General features: G+C 41.0%; 2 protein-coding genes across 17 annotated transcripts in view; one reads left to right on the top strand and one right to left on the bottom strand.

Annotated features, from left to right (window-relative positions):
- Nucleotides 1-23,302, top strand: part of DOCK7 (dedicator of cytokinesis 7) — a 96,604-nt gene that overhangs the window by 31,040 nt on the left and 42,262 nt on the right. For all 15 annotated transcript variants that reach the window (XM_051796298.1, XM_051796296.1, XM_051796292.1 and 12 more), the window contains exons 10-15: nt 2,038-2,118; nt 3,593-3,758; nt 4,373-4,515; nt 6,848-6,941; nt 7,947-8,109; nt 23,012-23,129. In XM_051796298.1, coding sequence (XP_051652258.1) covers nt 2,038-2,118; nt 3,593-3,758; nt 4,373-4,515; nt 6,848-6,941; nt 7,947-8,109; nt 23,012-23,129 — 765 coding nt within the window. The remainder of the gene's footprint in view (nt 1-2,037; nt 2,119-3,592; nt 3,759-4,372; nt 4,516-6,847; nt 6,942-7,946; nt 8,110-23,011; nt 23,130-23,302) is intronic.
- On the bottom strand, nt 5,559-18,178 carry ANGPTL3 (angiopoietin like 3). Of its 2 annotated transcripts, XR_007906123.1 has the most exons (8): nt 17,529-18,178; nt 16,347-16,457; nt 15,463-15,580; nt 14,642-14,755; nt 13,701-13,796; nt 11,771-12,043; nt 9,981-10,330; nt 5,559-5,926 (listed from the first exon to the last, which is right to left on the bottom strand). XR_007906123.1 is itself a non-coding variant. In XM_051796663.1 (7 exons), the coding sequence occupies exons 1-7, from the start codon at nt 18,153-18,155 to the stop codon at nt 10,149-10,151; spliced, it is 1,521 nt and encodes a 506-aa protein (XP_051652623.1). In that variant the 5' UTR covers nt 18,156-18,178; the 3' UTR covers nt 7,820-10,148. The 2 variants fall into 2 exon arrangements, 1 of the variants encoding a protein (XP_051652623.1); XM_051796663.1 differs by lacking the exon at nt 5,559-5,926 and having other exon boundaries at nt 7,820-10,330.

Here is a 23,302-nt window from a genome sequence, read left to right as displayed (position 1 = left end):
TATTGCCTCTTGTTTTTTATTTAAAATAAAATAGGAGCAGATCTGGCTGACCGGTTCATTTATTTGCCCTTGGAGAGCAGGATTCTGTTCTCAGTAGTGTAAACAGTGGCACCACAGTTCTGCTTCATTTCAGATTTTCTCACTTAAGTTCCTTTGTAATAGCAACAGTTCAGTGGAGATGTGCATTGAAACTGAGAAGAGCACAAAGGTTTGCTTGATATAAATCAGCATAAGCGGGCTTGACCTTGGTTTTCCTATGAAACAATGTGCTGACTCCTTAAGATGATAGATAAGTCAGTGATTTAAAAATACATATTGATCTGAATCTCATTTAAAAAAGTGATACATGCCCTTAAGCCAGATTTTTCAGATGTATTTAAGAACCGAAACTGCTAAGGGAGTGAGATCCATAACTGAAATAAAATGCAACATTGGTCACTCCTGGAATAAAGTATACAAAGATAAAAGTTATTCTCTCTTCTTTTATTTGATTCAGTGAGCATACAAATGTTGCTCGTTCAGAATGGCATTTGAGTCAGGCTTTTTGTCTGGTCTCTGCATAAAAATCATCCTGTTGTCAAAAGGGGAATTCAGGACATACTTTCAGATCATAGGCAGTGTGCGTGTTCTTCAGGAACTGCTTCTTGCACAAGGAATAATCTTTTGGAAATGAATTAAGGCTTTGTGGCATGACAAAAACAATCCCAGGTGAGAGTAAGGCTTTCAGTAGTGTTGAAGCATATTCTCATCTGCAATTTGTGGCATGATTTTCTGAATTCTTTGTGAAAATCATGTTCTACCTGTGCACAGGTATTCATAGAGTCACAGAAACACAGAATTGTTTGAGTTGGAAGCTCATCCAGTCCCACCCCCTGCCATGGGCAGGGACACCTTCCACTAGACCAGGTTGCTCCAAGCCCCATTCAACCTGGCCTTGGACACTTCCAGGGATGGGGCAGCCACAGCTCCTTGGGGCAACCTGTGCCAGGGCCTCACCACCCTCACAGGGAAGAATCACTCCTCTGATTTTTAGAAGATATGAGGGAAAATCCCATATTTATGAGGATCTGGACAAGAGAGCTTCTGAATGCACATTAGTGCTTGTAAAACCGGTGATCCAAGAGGAGCTGGTGGCGTAGCTGTTTTTTTGATTTGACAGTGGAAATAATATAATCAGGGATAAATAAGACAGATGCATTGTGTGCCTTATTGGGTGAATTTTTACATGGGTCTTACTGGGAAATCACTTTTCTGACAATTGGAATTACTGGTAAACTCAGCAGGGAATGCAAGATTTGATGGAAAGTAGTTTTGTTCCTTACTTTGTGGTAGTCTCTTGGAGTTCTACTAACAGAGAAGTATGAATGGCACATGGGAGAAGTTCAGAGATATTCTGAGCTTGTAACAGCATGTGCAGAGTGGTGGGTGTGGGAGGAAGGGCCAGGATGGTTTGGAGAGGAACAGTCTTCAGGCGTGTGATAGGGGAGATATTTCTATCAGGAACTGAGTGCTAAGTAGTTTGTTACTCAGAGACTTGAGCAGCAAACATAGACTCTGTGGCTAACTTTAATTATTTGATTTGATTAATTTTTGATTTCATTATTTGATATTTTTATCTGATTTAAAATAATGCTTGTTTTCCCTGAGTGCATCCATGTCACCTGTTTATGCTGCTGCAATAGGACCTTATTATGGAGAATAGAGATAAGAACAGAACTCTTAAAGTGATAATGCTGAAGATAGCGTAAGCTGTCTTTAAAACCTTAAAAATGAGCTGAAAGTGGCTCTAGAACAGCTCAAACCCAAACTTTTACATGTTCCCTTTGGACCTATATTTTACACTTGTGATTCAGTTATAGCTGGAAATCTGGGAACTTAATGGTTTTAACAACTTGAGTGCAGTGCTTGTTCCCTGACTCACAAAGGGAAATCAAGCTTTAACTCTTGTGAAAGAATGTTTTTGCTTCCCAGTGTTTGTTTAATTTAACAATCCTTGCTGGATACATGTCCTTATAATGGTTTATTTTCCCTTTTCAGCTGGAAAAGGTATTACAGCAGGGAGATATTGGGGAGTGTGCAGAGCCTTATATGATTTTTAAAGAATCTGATGCAGCAAAGGTAAGAATTGTTTTGTTTAAATTTGGTACAAGCACTTAATAACTGTTTTGTTATTAACATAAAGCATTTTCTTTTACCTTGGACTTACTTACAATGGCTGTTAAAGCCATTGATACTGCTTCTGCCTTTAAGAGGATCCATTTTTAATTAAGAAACTAATCCTATTCTAAAGGCCAAAAAAAAGTCAAAGACCTTTGGATCTTGATGCCTTATTGGGGTAGAGTTGTTAAAGGTCACCAGTTTTTGTGGCTGGCAGGGGAGATGTATGGTTTCCATGAAGCTCAGTCATTTGTGATCCCCGATCCCAAAGGATCAGCTCTGTGCTCACAACTGGGTCAAGTCAAGGCAGCCTTGGATGGGAATTTGCAGCAAAATTTCCGACTTTTCCACTGCTTCTGCAGCTTAACCCCATCACTTCTGCCTTCCTCTGGAAGGGTTATAAAAGAGTATCAAAAATGGTTCCTGATTTTGTGTACAATTGGGTTGAGCCAAGTGAAGATCGAAAGGTAACAGTGAGGACTGGGTGAAGGGCAAACCAGAGGTTCTAGCCCTTGCAATCAGAGCCTTTCCATTATGCTTTTTCAAAGGAACTGGGATGTTCATTTGTTAGTTTTAACCAAATTATTAATAAAATATTTCCTTCCTAAAGTTCAGATATATTTTAGGTGAAGAAGTTTATATTTTTTTTTTGTCTGTGTCTGTCTTTATATCACTGTACCACAATATGAAAAATAAATGTTTTTCACCTCAGGTGTATAGATAACAAAAGTGAAAAAACTCTGTTTCCTGTATTCCTAAGTGAAATTTTGGAATTGAATTTGCAAGATGCTTGGGAATATGGGTGAAAAGATAATTTTCAACATCTCCTTCAAAGTGCATAAGCACGTCCTGAACTGGAGCCGCAGCTGTTTCTCTGTTGTTACCCAGTCCCTGTCTGAGGTTTTCTTAAAGTCTTGTAGGTAACAACCTTTCTAAAGCAAAAAATTGCTAAAGAGCAATATGCAGAATTATGGAAAAATTCTCTTTTATTCCCTTCTTTCCTCAACAAAGTATGATACTACTTATTTGAGCAACGTTTTGAGTTCCCTATGCAACTCCAGATGATCTGAGTACCTACTGCATAAATTGACATTAGGAAAGGCTATTTCAGACTTCAGAGAGGAAAATTCAGATGTTTTTGAAGGAGCAGTGGGCAGATGAGCTCACTGAGATTTGACAGGCCGTTCAGAAGGGTTAAAAGCATGAAACAGCTGCTCTGACAGTCAGACTGTCCTGTCTCTGGTGGCCTGAGGGCAGTTTTGGGAAGCAGAAGTTGCATTTCCACAACACTTGGTGATCCTCCTCTAGAAGGTGCTATTAAAACAGTCGTTGGGAGTTAGAAAAGACACCATCATTCCTCACTTATTTTGCTAAATGAACCTTCGTTCCTGTTCTTCTCTTTTTAATCTCCTGAATTGATTTATTTTCTTCACAGAATAAGGAAAAGTTGGAAAAACTGAAAGGCCAGGCAGAGCAGTTTTGCCAGAGACTCGGCAAGTATCGGATGCCTTTTGCCTGGACAGCCATTCATCTGATGAACATTGTGAGCAGCGCTGGGAGCTTGGAAAGAGATTCCACGGAAGTCGAAGTTGGCACAGGAGGTACAGTCCTTGGCACCTGCATGAGGGAATGTGGGCAAGTCCAGAGTTTACTGAAGTCTTGATTCATACATACCCTGTAGCTGCCGTTGCTCCTTTTATCGCTTCCCCCACACCCTGGGCCTTCTGGTAGTCTGGGGTCATGGTTGAACTAAAACAGAAAAGTCCATGATAACAAATGGATTTATCTTTCAAGGATTTTACAAGCAAACCATCTGTTACATTATTTAAAACCAAGCTTCTAAGACTGAGAGAGTGTTCCAGGCTGATGAACATTTTCCAAAGGAGTGGATTAATCTTTGTGAGCTCATCTGAAACTGCTCTTCAGCATCCCCAAAACTGCCAACTTCATCATCTTTCAGAGCAAGAGAAATACATAAATCTCAACATGATAAAGACCTTTAAAATAGCAGTAAGGCATTGCGGTGAGGTTGCTGTGAGAGGAGCAGGAGTCAGCTGTGCTTCACAGCCTCTGGAGTGGAGTTGCCTGAGCATAACCACCTCTTCTGCCATCCTCCATCCTTTTGTGAAGGAAATCCTGGCTGGAACAAAAGTAGGCTCTTGGACTGTTGGTTTTCTTTCTTTTTTAATTTCTTTCCCCTTTTTATTTTTTGCAGAACGTAAAGGATCGTGGTCGGAGAGGAGGAATTCCAGTATTGTTGGGAGGCGTTCCTTGGAGAGAACCACGAGTGGGGATGAGGCTTGCAACCTGACCAGTTTTAGACCAGCTACTCTGACAGTGACAAACTTCTTCAAACAGGTATGATGTGAAGCTGTCTAATTTAGGAGTTGTTCCTTGGACAGAGGGGTTTGATCATTTGAAGTCACTTTAGACCTGAATGACTTATTTGTGATGCTTGTAATATTTCCCTGATCACAGGGGGATCTTGAACATCATGCAGTGGGTTTCTTGTATCATATATTAATTATCATATAATCACAGAATGGTTTGGGTTGAAGGGATCTTAAAGCTCATCTGATTCCAACACCCTGCCATGGGCAGGGACACCTTCCACTATCCCAGGTTGCTCCAATCCCCGTCCAACCTGGCCTTGGACACTTCCAGGGATGGGGCAGCCACAGCTTCTCTGGGCAACCTGTGCCAGGGCCTCACAGATATTTCTGCCCAAAAGCCTACTTTCTTCCAGTTATATAATATTATGTAATGTATTCTGCCAGTAATGGGTCCACAGTCAATTGATGGATTCTTTCAATAAATTTGTGAATAATTATCTTGTGGAACTTGAAATTATTGACTGCTTTTGACTTGAATGCTAAAGCATTGTTATGGCTTAGTGACTTAACCACTCCAATTAACAGAACTGGGTCCTCACAGAAGAACATCAGTTTTTCTTGCTCCAGATTTTTCTAACATGCACTGGAAAAGTCACTGGCTGAATGGGGCTTGGAGCAACCTGGTCTAGTGGAAGGTGTCCCAGCCCGTGGCAGGGGGTGGAACAAGATGGGCTATAAGGTCCCCTCCAACGCAAACCATTCTGTGATGGTCAGTTGATTCCTTTGGTTTCACTGGGTGATTGAAACATCAGCAAGCTCAGAACCAGGTTCCTCAGTGTGATTTGAGGTTGGCATTTCTGGACACATCCAGGGATCCCTAAGAAACCAAAGCATTCTACTTCTGATGTTGCTTTGCTGGGTGGCAGCTCTTCTAAGCCAGAGCTTGGGATTTTCCCAAGAAGAAGTGGAAAACATGATTTAATGGAATAAAATTTTTAGTTAAGCTTAGCAAAAAGTAATGAGCTGAAACCATTTTCTAAGATTTGCTTAGTGCCACATCTTGTTAAGAAAACTTTTTTTATTTCAATGTCACCTTTGTGTATAAAACCAGATTTTACAGTGACCAGCAGATATCTTTTGGTCTGATTTCTTGCTCATTGAGAATACAAAGATTTGGGTTCTATCCATTGAAAGCTGGCTAGGCTCTTCTTTTTTTCTCCTTTTTTTCTTGATTGTTTTGGTTATGTGCCACTTGCATTGTGGGGAGCCATCCAAAGTCTGGTCTTAAATACATGGAGAGCATGTAAGTGAGGGTTGCTCCTGCCTCTGGTGCTCTCTGTGTCCATGAAACTCAGTAGGAGTGAAATGGGGCTCTGTGTCAGTGACAGAACAGCACTGGAAGCTCCTTTTACTTGGGAGATTAAAAAAATCCAGTTCTGCAATGAAAAAAAGTAAGGCAAAAAAAAGCATTACTGCATTGCTAATGCAGCCTTTCCCCTGACCTGCTCTGCAACCCTTGTTGGAATAAAACTGGTGTAAAACACCACTTCACGCTGGCCACTAAGTTATCAAGGATTTAAAAAGCATGTATTTATTTACTTTGTTGAGGTTGTTTTCTCTTGACAGCTTTGAAACAAGTTGTTTTATTAATTTGCCCTTTAAAAACTGCCAAACATTAAAATTTTAAATTTCTGATTCTTATCTCCTTTTTCTTAAGTCTAATTAGTTGAATACTACCCAGTGTTTTTATCCTTCTATTTGCTTTTTTTTTTTCATATTGTGATTTATTACCTTTTTTAGCAGATAGCTTCTACTTTGGGGTAGTTAAAGAGTGGCAGAGTCACATTTTCTGTAATGTTTGCAAAATTAACAAAACTCTGAGCTACTAGAATGTGGTACAAGGAAGACTGACAACACTCCTTCCACTTCCCACTGTTTCTTAACACTTCTGGAAAGTAAGATTCATTTAGGCTCATCCTAAAGGAAGGGCAGAGGAGGAATGAGGCTCACTACCTGAATGACAGATACTTTTTCAAACTATTATACTTTCTAAAAAATGGATATTTTTGGGGAAATCTTTTAACAGCCATTTTCAGTTTTGAAAAAGATAATATTGATGGGGAGAGAAAAGGTTTTCAATTAAAAGTTCCTGTAGCTGTCACGATGATTAATAAGGGATAAAGGAAGGGAAAAGGATGGAGAAATGAAGTGTAATTTAACATGTTAATGTTAACACCTTGTTCTGGGAAGGTACATTTTGATGTCAGAGGAAAGAGACTGTAGTGTGAGATGGTTTATTCGCTCTCTGGCCGTTCTGGTGGGTTGTTTAGATAACCAAATTCTTCCTACCCCAACAGGAGGGCGATCGCCTGAGTGATGAGGATCTGTACAAGTTCCTGGCTGACATGAGACGCCCGTCATCGGTGCTGCGGAGATTGAGACCCATCACAGGTATCAAAAGGGGATCCTTTTGGGTCACGTGTTAAGGTATTTGGTTAATCCTTCCCAATTTCCCTCCTTTTTTGGTTGTTGTCACCCAGGAACCCTAAAGAAGTCATTGACACCAATCCATGGCAGACCAGGAGCAGTAAGGTGCATTTTGGCAGGTTTTTCACTGGTACAAGTGCACATGCAGCTCCTGTCACACTGAGACTAGTATCTGTGAGAGGAGGATGCAAATTCCAGTGCCCAAAACCCAGCAGAAACTGAGGAACCCTGTTTTCTACTCTCTATCCAAAAGGAGATCCGTCTCCTGGGTTAATAGGAACAGACTCCGCCTCTGCTTGAGAAAGGGAAACAGAAACGCTGGCACACCAGCAGTGAAACTGGTCCTTGACCTGTGCTATTCCTGACAATATTTACTTAACCTGTTCTTAAAAATCTCCAGTGACAGAAATCCTGCTGCTTCCTTGGATCATCTCCCCGGTGCTCAGCTGTCCTTGCACTCAGGTTAAGCTTTAAGAAAACTTGGCAAAATTATCTTGCTGCAAATTAAACTGAATGTGGTCTATCATGGCCTCAGGGCAGTGATCACAACCTTTCAAGCACTTGAATACCACTATTAGTTTATGCTGTTCTCCTCTGTTTTGTAGCCTGACAAGTCTCAGAGTTTTTCAACCCTTCTTCTATTCCCTTCCTTTGTTTGTAACGATAGTTGGCCCTCACAGGAGCATTATCTACACTGTGTTTCCCCAGCTTGCCTGTGAAAAAATCATCTGTGACTTTTTATGATACGTATTTCCTGTTGGTCCTTATTATCTGGTCCCCCAGTTGCCCTAGATATCAGTTTGACTCGCTGATAGTTGTTTTTAACAAATCCACATTGGCTGTAATTTATCATTTGTTTATTTATGGAATTAATATGTAGTATATTAATCAGAAGAAGAAAAGCGTGATTATGCTTTTTTTGTTTAAATAATTTCTATTTATTGTAATAAAATAATTTTCTTCTTACAGCTCAATTAAAGATAGACATATCTCCAGCTCCAGAGAACCCCCACTACTGTCTCACTCCAGAGCTGCTGCAAGTCAAGCTTTACCCAGACAGCAGAGTCAGACCTACAAGAGAAATCCTGGAGTTTCCTGCCAGGGATGTCTACGTTCCAAATACCACATACAGGTCAGAGCTTTGAAATACATTTCACATTTCAGGGCCTCAGACTGGCAAGTCTAGAAATTCCTACCTTATCACCTGGGTTGTTGCAAAACTTGGTATCTGGGTAGATCTGCTGTGCCAGAGGCACTAAGAGGGTTCAGAGTGACACAGCAGAAGATACACAGTTGTGAAGAGACAAACATATTTTCACCAAAATTGGCTGTGCATAAGAGCACGTGAGAGATTTCACCATTTCCCAGAATTCAAGATGGCATTTAGTTGAATTCTTTTCAGTTTTATGTAGGATTTGTCCTTTATCTGTCTGCTAAAGTCATCATTCTATTACTGGTTTTATTACTTTCTGACACTTTCAGTGACTTTTTTTCTTTTAAGTAAGGAAAAATGGAGAAAATACGTAACGTTTTCATTCATATTTCCATTTTGATTTAAAAGCAATTTCTTTGTTTACAATGCCTGAAAAAAAATCTTAGGAAGATAAGAAATTTTTTTGAATATCCTGAAAAACAATAACCTTTCTATAACTAAGACCAGACAGGGAGTAGATTTCTGTTCATTGTTAATTTAAAGCTTTGTCACAGTATCTTTGAAGACATTACATGTCTGAGTAATTTCAGCTGAGTAATTTCACCAATTTACCAAATCCATTATTTCTTTTTGTAAAATTTAGATACTAGCCAAATTTTTATAAACCAAAGCTTTTAAGAAGAGTTTAGTCAAGTTCCATATCGTGTTTTTTGAAAAGTTATATTTATTTATTTATTGGACAGGTAATGAAGCATTACGATACACCAGTACAAATAAGCAGCACTGCTTGATCTCTTCTTTATAATAAATCCATGAGAAGTAAAAGTATTCTTTCTGGTGTTTCTGTAATTAGCACATTCTGTTCACAGTTGGTTTGCTCTGGAAAATTACAATTTAAAACCATTTTCTGCGTGGTTGCAAATGTTGAGATAAAAAATCTGTACTGTACAAGGGTTGGGTGAGATAGACAAGTCAATATGACTCACTGTAACTGCAGAATTGGGGTCTGGGTCCCTCAGCACTGATCCTTAGAGTGTCCTGCAGCTGAAGTTAAACATGGGAATGTCCTCAGGAGCTGGACCAACACTGTCACGTGGGCTGTGCCTACAGGGTGTGTGGGTTGGTACCACTGGCCCCATTGGAGTTGCCCCACAGGCAGCTGTTCTCTGTTTGAAAGGGGTTTTGTTGTGTTCTCACTTGGTCTTTCATTTTGTTTCTTAGTTGGTTGTACTGAGAAGTCACAAAGGCTTGGCTCTGATTCATTTCACATGAGAAGAACAGATCTCTTACTCATTTCAATAAGCTTTGAAGTTTAGCTCTTAACAAACCGCAGTCGTGAAGTTATTTTTCAGTGTGGTATCTAAAAGATCAGCTCTGCGCTCTGGCTCACTGATGTGTGTGTGCACACACCTGTAACTGTGTGAGTACAGTGCTCCAGAGATGATTTGCCTCAACTACACTGCTGAGAACTTCCCTGGAAGTACACAGAGCCCTACAAGGGGGAATTACCCATCTTCCATTTGCTCACAAAAACATTCCACAACAGTAAAATGAACCGAACATCAAATTAGTTACTTTAAGAAACAAAATTTCTAATTTCTTTTTTTCCCTATAGGTTAACACCTAAATGTTCTTCCATACCATCATGCCAGACCTTTTTTTTCCTGAAACACTTTTTGTTTTCCCTACCACACAACCCAAAACCAAATGCAACAGCCTGAAAACCCATTCCCCCAAGCAATATTATTCAGTACATGAGTAAGGTGGTTGACTCCGAAGCATTAGAATTCATCCTGGGGAGGTAAAAGCTCCACATTGACATTGAGGCTTGAGGGAATAAAAATACTCACCAGATGTATTGTAAGACCATCTCAGATGCCTCAGGTTTATGTATTGGAGAAGACTCCATACAGGGTATGGATTGAGACAGGCATCTGTTAGTAAACAAAATATGGAGTCCTTTGATGTGGTAACGTTCAGTGAGTATGTTCTGAATTAAAATGCATCAGGTCGAGCCCTCAGTCAAAGCTTTTTAAATCCGTTGGGTGTATCATTATTTTAGTTGACTTGAGAAAGTAGTATCTTCCTTTCTTAGGCTTCCAGTACAGGCCTTTTCTTCTTTCTAGTCTTGCCCTGGACCTTGGTGTGACGTATTTCCCGTTCAGGTTGGTTTCCTCACACTCACTGTGCCACCAGCCTCCTAAGGAATAATGTGGGAATGTCAGTTGTACTCTGACACGCTGCTCTGTTTCTGAGGAACAGCTCCTGTTTGCAGCATAAATCTGCTTTAGACTCTAGAATTGACAATTACCCAGTATACCCAAATCGTGGAACCATTTAGGTTGGGAAAGTCCTCTAAAGTCACTGATTCCAACCATTTCCCCAGCACTGCCAAGGCCACCACTAACCCATATCCCCAAGTGCCACATCCACGTGCCTTTTAAATCCCTCCAGGGATGGAGCTCCCACCACTGCCCTGGGCAGCTCTGCCAGGGCTGGATAACCCTTTCTATGAAGGGGTTTTCCATCATATCAATCAAAGTCTCTCCTGGTGTAACTTGAGGCCATTTCCCCTTGCCCTGTCCCTTGTTCCCTGGGAGCAGAGCCTGATCCTCCTTGACTCCACCCTCCTGTCAGGGAGTTGCAGAGAGCCAGAAAGTCCCCCCTGAACCTCCTTTTCTCCAGGCTGAGCCCCTCCCCGCTCCCTCAGCTGCTCCTGGTGCTCCAGACCCTTCCCCAACTCTGTTCCCTTCTCTGGACATGCTCCAGCCCCTCAATGTCTTCCTTGGGTCCCTTACTGGGGACTCAAAACTGAACCCAAGAGCTGAGTGACACTCTGGGTATTGTTTTAGACATTCACAATTTTCAAGCCTAGGAGGATGTACAAAATATTTGTTGCATGAAGCAGGTGCCTTGGAGGGCAATTCTGTATTCTGTGGTTTAATAATTTAATTGCTTTTTCAATTGTTTGCTTTTTCCTATGAACTGGCAAACATAAAAGCTCTAGAAAATCAAAGCATTAAGAACCCTTTAACCAAATTATCTCTAAGGAGCCTTGCATCTCCCGCTCTTTTGAAAGTGATTATAATATGTATACTTGACAAACAACTAAAATCTGCCTTTGAATGGAACCTCACTGTCATTCTTAACTTTTGGGTTGTAGTTAAAATGGAGTTAAGAGTCAGTTTGTCTTCTGTGTTTTCTTGCAAGAAGGCATTAAACAATCCCACCTAGGACTGCCACACCAGACCAAGCATCAGAGCAGGGACTGCCCTTGCCTTCATAGCTCAAAATCTCATGCTGGGGGTTTATTTCAACCTGTGCTGCCTGTTCTGTTTCTGATGTTGGTAATTTACACAGGAGGGCAGGGTTAGATGGGATATTGGGAAGAATTTCTTCTCTGTGAGGACGGTGAGGCCCTGGCACAGGTTGCCCAGAGAAGCTGTGGCTGCCCCATCCCTGGAAGTATCCAAGGCCAGGTTAGTGGCCTGGTCTAGTGGAAGGTGTCCCTGCCCATGGCAGGGGTGTGGATTAGGTGAACTTTAAGGTCCCTTTCAACCCAAACCATTCCAGGATTCTATGATCCTATAATTCATGCAACAGAGCAATTCCTATGTTAATATTCCCAGCATACTGATACCTAGGAAGTTTTGTGGGCAGTTGGAGTTGTGTTTTGTGTCCACATCGTGGTCTGCAGTCGAGAACTGCAGCTCTGTCTGCTCTGGGAGGGCGTTGGGAATGCTCCCGGAGATCCGGGAAAGCTGGAGGGTGTAGTTGGTGTCGGGGCCTCCCAAGCTGAACAAGTACTCGATGTGACGTTTGTTTCCTTTCCAGTCCTGCAGCTCAATCCGTAGGATATAATCCCCTTGTTTAGTGATGGAATAGGTCTTGTTCAGGCCCAGCCAGAATTCCTCTGCAAAGTTGGAGTAAATAAATGTTGTTAATGTGGAATTAGGCATAAATACACCATATATTTCAGATCTTTAACCCATCCCTCAGCTTGTTCACCTTTAAAATATAAATATTTGGAAATATATGTTCAAGTAATCTGCACAAGGGCAGACCTGGGAGATGTCAGAGCTGAGGACGAGGGACAGAAGTTTGTGGGGAAGGGGCTGTGTGATACACTTTCCCTAAAAACTCACATTTTTCACACTGCTATTGAGTTTGTTTTTACAGATAACCTGTAGGTAGTATGTGTGAAAATAGTATTTAAAAGGATTTATTAATTGCTTTAATTAAATCAATAATTTGAGTCTTGGGGACTGTTGATCTTTGCAGAGGTCTGCTGCTACATTCTTTTTGTTTACCTCTGTTTAATTGCACACCAATGATCAATAAAAGCAAGAGATATAAATGAACTGGAACTTCTCTCTTTAACTTTCCCACCTCATGTGAAACTCTGAGAAGGAGACATTTAAAACATGTAATTGGAACTGTGTGACAAATGAAGCAAATGACATACATAAAAGCTAATGGCAATTGTTGCGTTTTCTAAGGAAAGAGCTGCAGAACTAAACTTGGGTTCCCTTGTGTAAAAAGGGAATTTTTCTTTTACTGGAATTCTTGGAAATTAGTTTAATTAGTTTCATATATTATATTCATTAAGTAGGTGATTATCAGTGCAGGTAATTGCCATATGTAGAAAGTGTGGCTGAATGTGAGTGCCATGTGTGCAGCTGGCATTTAAAGCCATAGAAGATAAGATGGTTGAGTAAAATACTCCCACCATTTACAGGTTAGTAGCAGTAACCTGGTATATTTGATCACCTCAGAACAGGCACTGAGTAGGACATAACTGAGAACAATGTAAAACCTGACACTGAAAAAATGTGGCTTAATCTTGGTGTAGTATTTGGGAATTGGAGACCACTCAAGGAGCAATTATAGCTTCCAATATGATCAGTAAAACTGTACAGGTGAAAATCTACCTCAGTTGTGAGTAAAAATATTTTCTAAACAAAAGGAGTCTCATCTAATTCTGTGAGAAAAATAAGGAAAATACTTTGGATGGGCAAAGAGCTGCTGTTGGGCAGCTCTTGGTGCTACAGATTCTTTGGAGTTGATGATTAATGGGGGAATGTGGGTGTTTCCTCACCCTATCCCACCATGGAGGGGATTGGCCACTGCACAGAGGAGCCAGATGTGTTTGCTCAGGGGAGCAAACACAGCATTCGGATCTCTTGGGGTTGGAAAAATTCTTACCATGGTTTTAGGGGAAACAGGATTGCAGAGGTTGAGAGAAAGTAGTGACAGAAACTTTGTGAGGTTTTGCATTTGTGAATGTTTTAAAGGCTTTGGGTAGTGCTTTCATCAGTAGTAAAATCTTGATAAAATAGCATTTAAAGCATTCTGGCCTGATTCAGTTTCTAAACACACATTTGAAGGGGTGTCTTTGAGAATTTTACTGAGCTGTGTGTTCTGGTAAGTGCTTTGTGGTAGTCTGCTGAATCAGTCACCTGTTCAGATTTTACTGCAGGTTTTGCCTGCTCTCATGTGAACACCTCTCCATAAGAAGATTCAGCTTCTCAAATCAATTGATACAAATAGACAAAAAAGGGCATATTTACCATTGAGGTCACCAAAACCCTTTGTGTAGGCATCCCAGGTTTGGTTGAAATCCAGTGATCCATCCACTCTCTTCTGGATTACAGTCCAGGAGGTGCCTGTGAAAAGGGGAAGTGAGTCACAACCTGGCCTTATTGCCTGTCTATGAGTGTGCTCTTGGGTGCTCTAATTTTGAGGTAGAATGAGTTAGTTAAAATCTTCGTGAAGGGAATTCAAGTGAGCCCAGCTGAAGAGAATGTGGGGCCGTTAGAGTGTCCTCACCACGCTCGTGGTGACAGCTCACTGGACTGGCTTTGGTAGGCTGCCTTAACTGGGTTTCATTCATTTATGAGGGCTGAGAGACAGAGAAAATGATAAAAAAGAGATGTAAAAAGCTCTAGGCATTGGATCAGATTGTCACTCTGCTGATAGTGCTTGGCTGCTGGTACAGCTCTGGAGGAGGGATGAAGTGCCACTGGAGCTTCAGTGGGGCCTTTCTCCTGACCAGGTCACAACACCCTCGTTTCACCAGTTTCAGCCAATGTAAGCAAAGGAGCTTTTTGCACAGGGCAGCCCCATGTGGGGCTATTTACACATCCACTGTTTGCTTTTCCTTGGGAGATCTATTCATGGTTGCCATATAATGGCTTTTATAATTACCATTTTCGTTATCTATAGCTAAAGGGGCTTGTTCTTTTGATATACTTAATTGATGTCATATGACTGAAAGTCCTTTCCTTGGTATAAGCAAAAGGTGAGTAAGGTGAGTAAAGAATGAAAGCAGTGTGAAGGAGATTTCAGGATATGGAAAACCTGAGTTCAGAGCACAGACAGGCCAGTAGGAGAAACCAAGAGGATACATAAATCATGGTAAGTTTTTGTGTACTTTGTGATGAGACACAGTTGTTTGGCTTATAAGAAGCTACTTATGTGAAAATGAGACTATTGCTGGCACAGCTCTTACCAAATTTCATTTCACAGTAGACATCAAAGGCTTCTGAGCTGTTGGGCTTAATGGTGTAAACACCACTGAACCGCTCCCCTCTGTGATAGAGAGCAGTGCAGTCAGGAGCAGCACCTGGGAAAGCAAACAGCAGGCATTTAGAAATCCTGCTTTAGGTGTGGTAAGTTGAGAGCCAAAAAAAAAAAAAGTAGAATTATCATATTGGGAATTTTATAATAAATGTCATGGAATGGGCAGACTACTTTGAGCATAATAATACTGCCAAGTTACACATAGGTTAAACTGCCTGTATTTTTTAAGATAGGCAAGGTTTCGGTTTGGAGACTTCTGGAAAGTTTCTAAGGCCTAAGACTAGACTCTGACAAATGGACTTTCTACTCCATGTAAAGTTCCCTATAAATACCATTTCCTCTGCTGGGCTTCACCACTGCCTTTCAACTGTATAGAAAGCTCTTCTGAATCTTTTAATTAGACGGCGTGAAGTAAATTAGTTCTCTGATCATACTCTGCAACACAGACATGGGTTAAAGGATGGCCACAGCACATATTTACAAGAGGTGAATGGATCCTGAGGACAGGATTGCTGCATTATTGGACTTTGTTCTCATGCGTCACCCCAGAGACAAGTGCCCCTGTAGTGGTGCTAAATAGGTGATGATATTTTTTCCAGAGGAAGAAATGTAGCTCCTTCCCACACCCCTGTGTATAACATGAAAGTCTTTTAGTTTTAGTCTTTGACTTAAATACCGACTCAAAGCTTTCACAGAGGATACTGTGAATGCAATGTGTGCTGTAGTCATGTCTGAGAGATGAGGTCTCACCATCAGATCCGTATCTTCCAGCTGTGGCTTTGAGCACAGGAAAGGGGATGGTCTCTGGTTCTGGTTGCTCCTCTGTGAAGGAGTTCTCTGTGAGTTCCTGGAGCTCTATGTGATTTAGCTGAAAGAATCATAATTACACTTAATTTCCCGAGGCTCTGAAATGATGAGATTTGTGGATCAAGCTGAATAATACTGCGCTGAGAATAATTTTTTTGTGAATGTAATCCTCTAGAATACCCAATTTACCACATAAAAATAACTTTAGCACCACACTGGCAGATTTCAGGTGCATGAATGTCAACTGAACCACTGCTCAGACAAGGTAGGATTCATGAGACAAGTAAATGACCCATTCTCATGAGGAGCACCTTAATGGGCAAACAGATTTAACTTATTTCCTCAGGTGACATCACTTACACAAATAATACCAACATCTAAAGAGCACAGAACCCACAGTTCCTTAGGCTGAAATGCATTTTCCTTTTATAACCTTCTCTTAGGAATAAGTTAAATATGACTATGTCTGTTATACCCGGTGTTATGGTAACACATGTACTGCAGAACGTGGCTCCCTGTGGGAGTGGATATTGGAAAAGCAGACAGAGGTAGAAAGTAATGAGACTTCAAGACCAATGGAAGAACAATAGTATGATAGATAATAAGATAAAAAACGAAATTAGCAGTCACAAAATGCAGCAGCCTGGCATTGAGAGACAATATATCAGAGCTGTTCCTGGCCATAGTACAGCAGCCTCTCACCTGAATGGGCACCTGTTTGTGCTCAAAATTGTTCATATTCTCCTCTACATCCCCAAACTGAATGAGGCCCTCAACTCCTTCAGTGTTAGGAGAGGTGAAAAGAGGAGCAGAGATGGTTCCTGTACCTTGTCCTCCAGCTCCATGATTTGGTTGCGCTGCCTGTCAAGCTGCACGTGCTGGTCCTCCACAATTTTGAGAAGCTGCTTGATGTCATTATCCTGCTGCTCCACAAAAGCCTGAGGGCAGGAAGGAAGAGGGGTTGTGGTTAGGAGCAATAGAAGACCTTCACAGTGGTGCTGCCTCTGTAACTTTTGTTGAGAGGCCAGTTTTGAGAGGCACAAACTATTGGTCATTGCCCTTCCTTTTCCAGAGAATTGTAGAATATCCTGAGTTGGAAGGGACCACAAGGATCATCAAAGTCAAGCTTCAAAGGGGTGTCTGCTTTGCCTCTAAAGGGGCAAATTTCTTTCCTTCTGTAATAAACACCCATTTTTTTCCAAGACAAACTACTTTGTAGACCATTTTTGTTGTTGCTTTCCTTCCATTTTGACATCCAGAACAATTTATGTTCTGTGGGATTGGCCCTTGATTCAAATTAGGTGTATGTCACTGACCAAAAAAAGAGAACAATTCTCAGTGTTTAGGGTATTAGATTAGGATTTGGGAGATTGGGCTTCATCTGCTTTGACACAAACATTCAGTATTTTCTTTTAACTAGTTTCTTAGACTTTTTATGCTTGTGCAAAATACAGTTAACACTTCCTTTTCCATAGAAAACCTTATACCCACCTAAATACTTGCAGGTATAATTCTCTAAACATTAATTTTATCAACACTTGTAGGATTCTTTGGTCCTGGAGGATATATTGATTCTATAGCTGCCCCTCTTTAAAGGTTTAAACTCCCTGTTTCTGCACTGAGCAGGCAGTTCCTAGTACACTGATTTGGGATGAGATGATGACAACCCATTGGCTTGGGAATCACATAATTTTCCCCATTGCAAGACTTTTTTATCATCACGATAACAAAATATCCTAAATTTGATTTGCAAAAATACTGAAAATGATACAGAGCTTTATAATTTCACAATTTCTCACTGATTTCACTGGGGAATTTTACTGCAAAATGTACAGTATATCAGATTAAGACAATGATTCTTGTAAGATTATTGCAGTGATTTCTCAAAATACAGAATAGTATGACAGTGAAGAGAAGGGAAAGCATGAGCTTCTGTTGCATAACTATTGATAATGGTGTTAGAGTGAACTTTGGGCTCTGTGTGTCAGGGCCTTTCACAGATCACTTACTTTGAGTGAAGAAATCTCTTTTGTCTCTTGCATCAAAGGCTGGATGATGGCCAGTTTGGTGACTTTGTCTTCCAGTCCCCACACTTTCTCTTGCAGCTGGATTTTGTTTTGAATGAGGTCTTCGATCTTCAGATTCATCTCCTGCGAGAGATTCTTTATCTCCTCATTGTTGATCTGCAGTCTGGCTGTGGTTTGCCTGAGCTGTTCTTCTTCTTCCTTGATTTCGCTGGTTTGCAGGGAGAGCTCGTAAAAGGACCTATCAAAAATGTAAAGTTTTTGAAGGATGTCATTCATCTGCCCCTTGGTCTTGTGGACAAAGTCTTTCAGGCCGTGCCCAAGCTGCAGGAGTCCGTTGGCCAAGATTCGTACATCATCCAACATGGCAAATCTGGATTTGGTCTCAGGAGATCCAGCAGAATCAACGGAGAAATAATCCTTGTCTGCTGAAAGAGCAAGGGGGGCCATGAATAGTAGGACCAGAGTGATATTCATGTTTTCTCTTTGCTCATTCAGGATGCAGAGACTTTTCCCGCTAATGGTTTTTGCTGTGTGGCTGCTCTGAGTTGCAGAATTGGGTCTATTTATACTCCTCTTCATTTCAGAAGAGGCGGCCGGTGGGTTGATCATTAAACTGTGTATGTGCACGAACGTAACCCCTCACAGATGTAGGTTGATATCCGGAAAGATAAAACTGAGAGACGGGCACGTTGCTGATTAAACTGGCTCTGAACTTTTCCACCTGCCAGACCTTCTGTTATAAAATGTTATTGATGATGTAGTGTTTTTCACACAACTCTTTCTAATAGATTAATTTTGGGTCATAATCTTGATAAGGGCTCAAATTGCTACTTGTTTGTGTTGTTTGATTCCTTTTATTGCCTCAGGAATATGAAAGGATTTACCACACTTAAGAGCACTGGGTGTTCAGGTTGTGCAGCTCCTTGATAAGCTATGGAAGGGCAAAATATTCCCAGATGATTCACATGGCTTGATTCTCATCTGGTACCGTTTTCTGATGTAACTCATTGTGCTGCAGTGGATTTACTTGTCATCTAACTCAGATTAAGTGAGAAAGAGGGAATTAGGTCCAGAGATTGCCTGGATGTGATTCTACTATGTTAAGGTTTGTGCAGTAATTTACACCATATAAAACTTATTTTTTAAGAGCTGCTTTCCAGAGGTGGGTGAGATAAATAATATCTCGCTTACATTTCTCACCTTACCCTTTTTTTTTTTACTGTTTAAGATTCATACTACATAAAGCAAGGCTGCAAGTGCTCTGAAATAAATACCCTGTTCTGCAGTGGGTCTCTGCATGGAAACATGGATGTTTTTTGAGTAGTATTGCAGTGTGAGTGAAAGGTATTTCTCTTTCTGGAATCACTCATAGCAATCCAAGAAATCAAAAGCAATCCATGCATAATATAGTCTGTACTTGGGAGAGCTTTTAGGTAGCTAGATTTTTGTATGTTTAGTAATTCTTCCCCTGGACTTTTTGTTGTTCATGTACAAATGCACGTATGATATGAAACATCCATAGAAAAAATATTTTTAAAATGAAATTGTTGTCTAATATGTTGAACTTCCTGTGTGTTGAAGGGTTTATAATAATACAGGTAACATCCCCACTCATAATTAAATACTGTGAAAGTATTTTAGATCTCACATTAATTGCTGGAGAATATTTTGTATTGGATCAGACTTACTGGAGTATCTGAAATATAGAAAAATAGCAGGAGCATGGAGATCATCAGGCCCAACTTTGGGGAGAATGGGGATTTCTTAAAAGAGAATTTTCTGGCATGATAAGCATTTAGGTTGCCCAGAGTATAGAATTTCTGCAATTAGCTTCAAAGTACTTAAGTGGCTTTGGTTTTATGGGGTTTCAAATGAATAATTTTCTGTTGTTTTAACTGTTTCTTGCCAGAAATCTGTCTAGTTTGTTTTAAATAGTTTTGAATTCTTCCTAACCCCATCACCCCCCAAAAATCCTTATTCTTGGCTTAGTCGTAAGAAAAACATAGGAAGTTACTCAAGAAATAGCAGCTGGAGAACAGACATTTAACCAGGTTTACAGCTTGAGGAGCTCCTGCATGTCCCATGTGCTGCTTGTGCTGCTCAGATGTGACACTACCCTTTAGAAAGGTTTGTTTTCCAGAGGGGAAAGATAGTCAAAATGCTCTGATGTCAAATATTAAAAATCACAATTAGCTGCCAAGCACTTTTCCATATTAATGCCAGGGCCAATGAAGTCAGGCAGTGAAAAGCTCACTACAAAACATCACCTTTAGATGTCACAACAGTCACAGAGTCCATAAGGAAACCAGGACATAGGAAAACAGAGAGGGGAAAAGCTTCTGGCATGATTAAACCATAAGATTCAGGAGCTGTGGAAACCCAAGGGATAATCCTGCCTCTGAGGGCTGTTAGCCCAGTCAGGGAAAGATGTATATAACAAACATGATCCTGGAGATCTTTTGTGCACCTGGGTGACCCTGATTAAATGGGCTTTAAATGATTTTTATAGTAGGAATAAAGCAAAGCAAAAGGTCTCTGGGTTTTACTGAAAAGGGAAATTTTCATGATAGTTAGGAATTCCCTCTTAAGAGTTAGGATCAGCTCTTAATGTTTTAATACCTTTATGATGGATTTTGCAAGATGGCTGCAATCACATTACATAAATGTTTAGAGGAGTGCCTGGTGCCATTATTTCTGTGGCTTGGGAAGCCTTTGCACTGTAGCAATTCATTTTATGGAAGTAGAAGTACTTTTGAGGTCTGTTTGAGATAATAGGGTAAGCTTTGCATATATTTTGCATTGCATTTTAATAAAGGCTCCAGACACAAGTCCTTGGGTTTAAAACTCCTGGCTAAAGCTTTTATTGGTAGAAATCAAGACATTTCTAATGTTCCTGTCTGTGTTTCAGTCCTCAGTCCCTTTCCATGGCTCCTGTAACTGTGCTTAGACAGGAAAATCTGTGACTTTTGCCTGTGTAGAGTAGACGACAGGCTGGGAGAGCTGGAGATGTTCAGCCTGGAGAAGAGGAGGCTCCAGGGAGACCTTAGAGCACTTCCAGTGCCTAAAGGGGCTCTAAGAGAGCTGGAGAGGGACTTCGGACAAGGGCCTGGAGGGACAGGACGAGGGGGAATGGATCCTGCTCCCACTGAGTTGTCTCCTTCCCTCCCAGCAGCCAAGCCCTGACAGAAGAACTGCAAGCTTGGCTTAGGCTCAGCATAAATCAGTCCAAGCATAAGACTGCCTTTAATATAGGGATCCTGTAGCCTGGCTTCACAAATACCTTAAATCCTTCTCTTAAGCACTAATAATACTTAATAAAAGTTTTATGAGCAAGGTACATTTTAGAGTAAATTTTCATACCCATTTTCATTTTAAAAAGAACATCAAGGAGCAAATGTATTCATGCCAGAACAAAGTAATTTAGGAGAGTCACAAAAATGGCACAGGCCCCCTCTGAAATAGTACTAGAGCGTTGATTAGGCAAAGTGACCAGTGGGGATGGGATTCGAAAACTTAATTCACCATGAAGGACTTGAGAGGGAAGGAATTCCCACATGCCAGCTAAGCATATTCCTCTGCCTGGAGGGGTGAAGCAGAGGTTCATAGCCCTGCCCTGTATATCTATCTGGAGCTGTACAGCTGGACTGCTCTTAGGGAATTCCATAGGACCAGCGTTAGCCCATGTCTGTATAGGTGGGACTGTCCATGGCTACCGGGGAGCAAATGGAGTTGGTGTCAGAACCAAGTCCTTGTGTGGGATTCATTGGCCAAAAAATTGACATTTGATGCCATTTCAGACAGCTTAGGGCAGCCCCTCTTTCCAGCTGCTCCTCCAGGAGGGTCCCACCTCTAGCCCAGTGCATGTGTTTTGGATACCCACAGCATCTAAAAAGGGACCAGGTACCTTCACTGAGTTACCACCCTCCTGAGAATCCAAAAAAGAGTATCTTTGTTTTCAGCCTCTTGTTGCCAGCACTCCACAGCAGCTGCTTTATTGTGCCTTAAATGTTGTCCTGCTGTGCTGCTCACTTCACTTTTCTGTACCCATCTCTTGTTTTCTGTCTCTCTGGGACAAGCAACAGTTGGAAACTACTTAAAAATTGTGTTCAGATCCACTAAATAGTTCCCAGAGGGGGACAGCAGGGAAAGGGGCCTCCTTTTCCTCTTGCCCTACAAACCAGGGATATTAAAGAGCTGGTTCTTCAGTGTTTGGGTAAAATGCAACATGCCAGTTTATTCCTGGCAGATAAAGGCAGCACATGAGTAGGCAGTGTGAGCATCCCTCTTGGATCCTGTGGTTGGACCTATAGGAGCCAGGATGTCCAAGGGGGAATGATGCTGGTGGGGTGAGCAGGGCTATGTGGGAGATGGATTAGGGATTTCCAGGCTCTTTTAAAGGTGTATAATAATGCATATATTTTGGCTTGTTTGGAGGCTAAAGAAGGTTCGTTTCCTTTGAATAACTGAGTGTTGAGTGGAAAAGTTTTGGGGCTGTTGTCTTTTTTACTTTAAAAGAATATGCAAGGGACTTTCTCCAGGTCTAAATTATATGCTTATAAGGCAGGTGGGGACTTATAGTGGACAGTTTTGCTAATAAAGTGTGAACCCAACTTTCACCTTCTTGTCAAAGACTCAGTGGGTCTCAGAGGATGGAAAATACTGCAGAATTTTGCATCTCATCGCTGTTCAAGTAATCACAGACTTGAAGAAACAGAGCTGAAAGGGGTTTCCAAAGTGTGTCCTCTGCCCAGTGAAGGGGGCTTGTCTATAAACCCATCTGGAGGGGTGTCTACCTCACCTCTCCTCAGAAACTACCAGAAAATGGAGATTTCACACCCTCCCAGGCAATTTGTTCTACCACTTAACTCTCCTCAGAGCTAGAACATTTTCCCTTGTGTCTGTCCTAAATCTCCTGTGCTGCAATTTCCTCCCATTACATCCTGCCACGTTCCCTGTGGATGTGATGAGCACTTTATTACTTTGGTCTCTGAAGCAGTTCTTTAGATACCTTGGACTGTTGTCATTACCTGAAGCTACAGATACCCATTTAGTTTAATCCATTTTCAGAGGAGAAATGTAACCTGGAGTCATCATGATGTCAAGAGATTTAAAAAAAAAGAAAAAAAGAACAGGCCACAAGGAGGGGGATATTTAAGAGAAACCAGCTGCTTTGTATTGAGCAAAGAAATACCTCTCAGTAGTTTTATATATGAACAATCGTGTTTTCTTTCCACCTGAACTTCTGATATTGTAGAATCACTGGGAAATTTTTATGTATTTTTCAAGTGCCTTTCTAAACAGGAACTATTTCAAAATATGATGAGAGTTTAAAATTATGTCTTTTGATGTCTGAAATAAGGGGTCAAAACCTTCATTTTGACTCTGAGTGTTTCCACAGGGGTTTAAATAACAACATTAATAAATGTGTGAACCCTCTCATCACTTGATGCCTTTGTGTCTTGCAGGAATCTACTTTATGTCTATCCACAGAGCCTTAACTTTGCCAACCGCCAAGGATCTGCCAGGAATATCACTGTAAAAGTCCAGTTCATGTACGGAGAGGACCCAAGCAATGCCATGCCGGTGAGGGAAGTACATTGTGCTCTGTGTGGAAGGCAGAGTACACGCTGAAGTCATGAAACCCGTGTTAAAGAAAACCTCACTGAAATACATTTCAAAATTACAAGTTTGGAGGAGTATAAAATTACAATACTCCAGAGCAAAGAGCACATTTGTAGAGAGTTTGCAAAGTAGCT

This window comes from Manacus candei, unplaced genomic scaffold (genome assembly GCF_025592945.1).
Source record: "Manacus candei isolate 608988 ecotype Guabito, Panama unplaced genomic scaffold, ASM2559294v1 h1tg000005l, whole genome shotgun sequence".
Taxonomy (NCBI): Eukaryota; Metazoa; Chordata; class Aves; order Passeriformes; family Pipridae; genus Manacus; species Manacus candei.
Note: the sequence above shows the minus strand (reverse complement) of the source record. Positions and strands in the feature narration are given on the sequence as shown.

Bases quoted from the DNA above. Each gene is read 5' to 3' on its own strand.
- ANGPTL3 (XM_051796663.1), bottom strand. From the start codon at position 18,155: ATGATCAACCCACCGGCCGCCTCTTCTGAAATGAAGAGGAGTATAAAT. The intron at 15,581-16,346 runs GTACAGGAACCA...TGATTCTTTCAG, and splicing joins TCATGGAGCTGGAGGACAAG to CTAAATCACATAGAGCTCCA. The intron at 14,756-15,462 runs GTGAGACCTCAT...TTGCTTTCCCAG, and splicing joins TGGAAGATACGGATCTGATG to GTGCTGCTCCTGACTGCACT.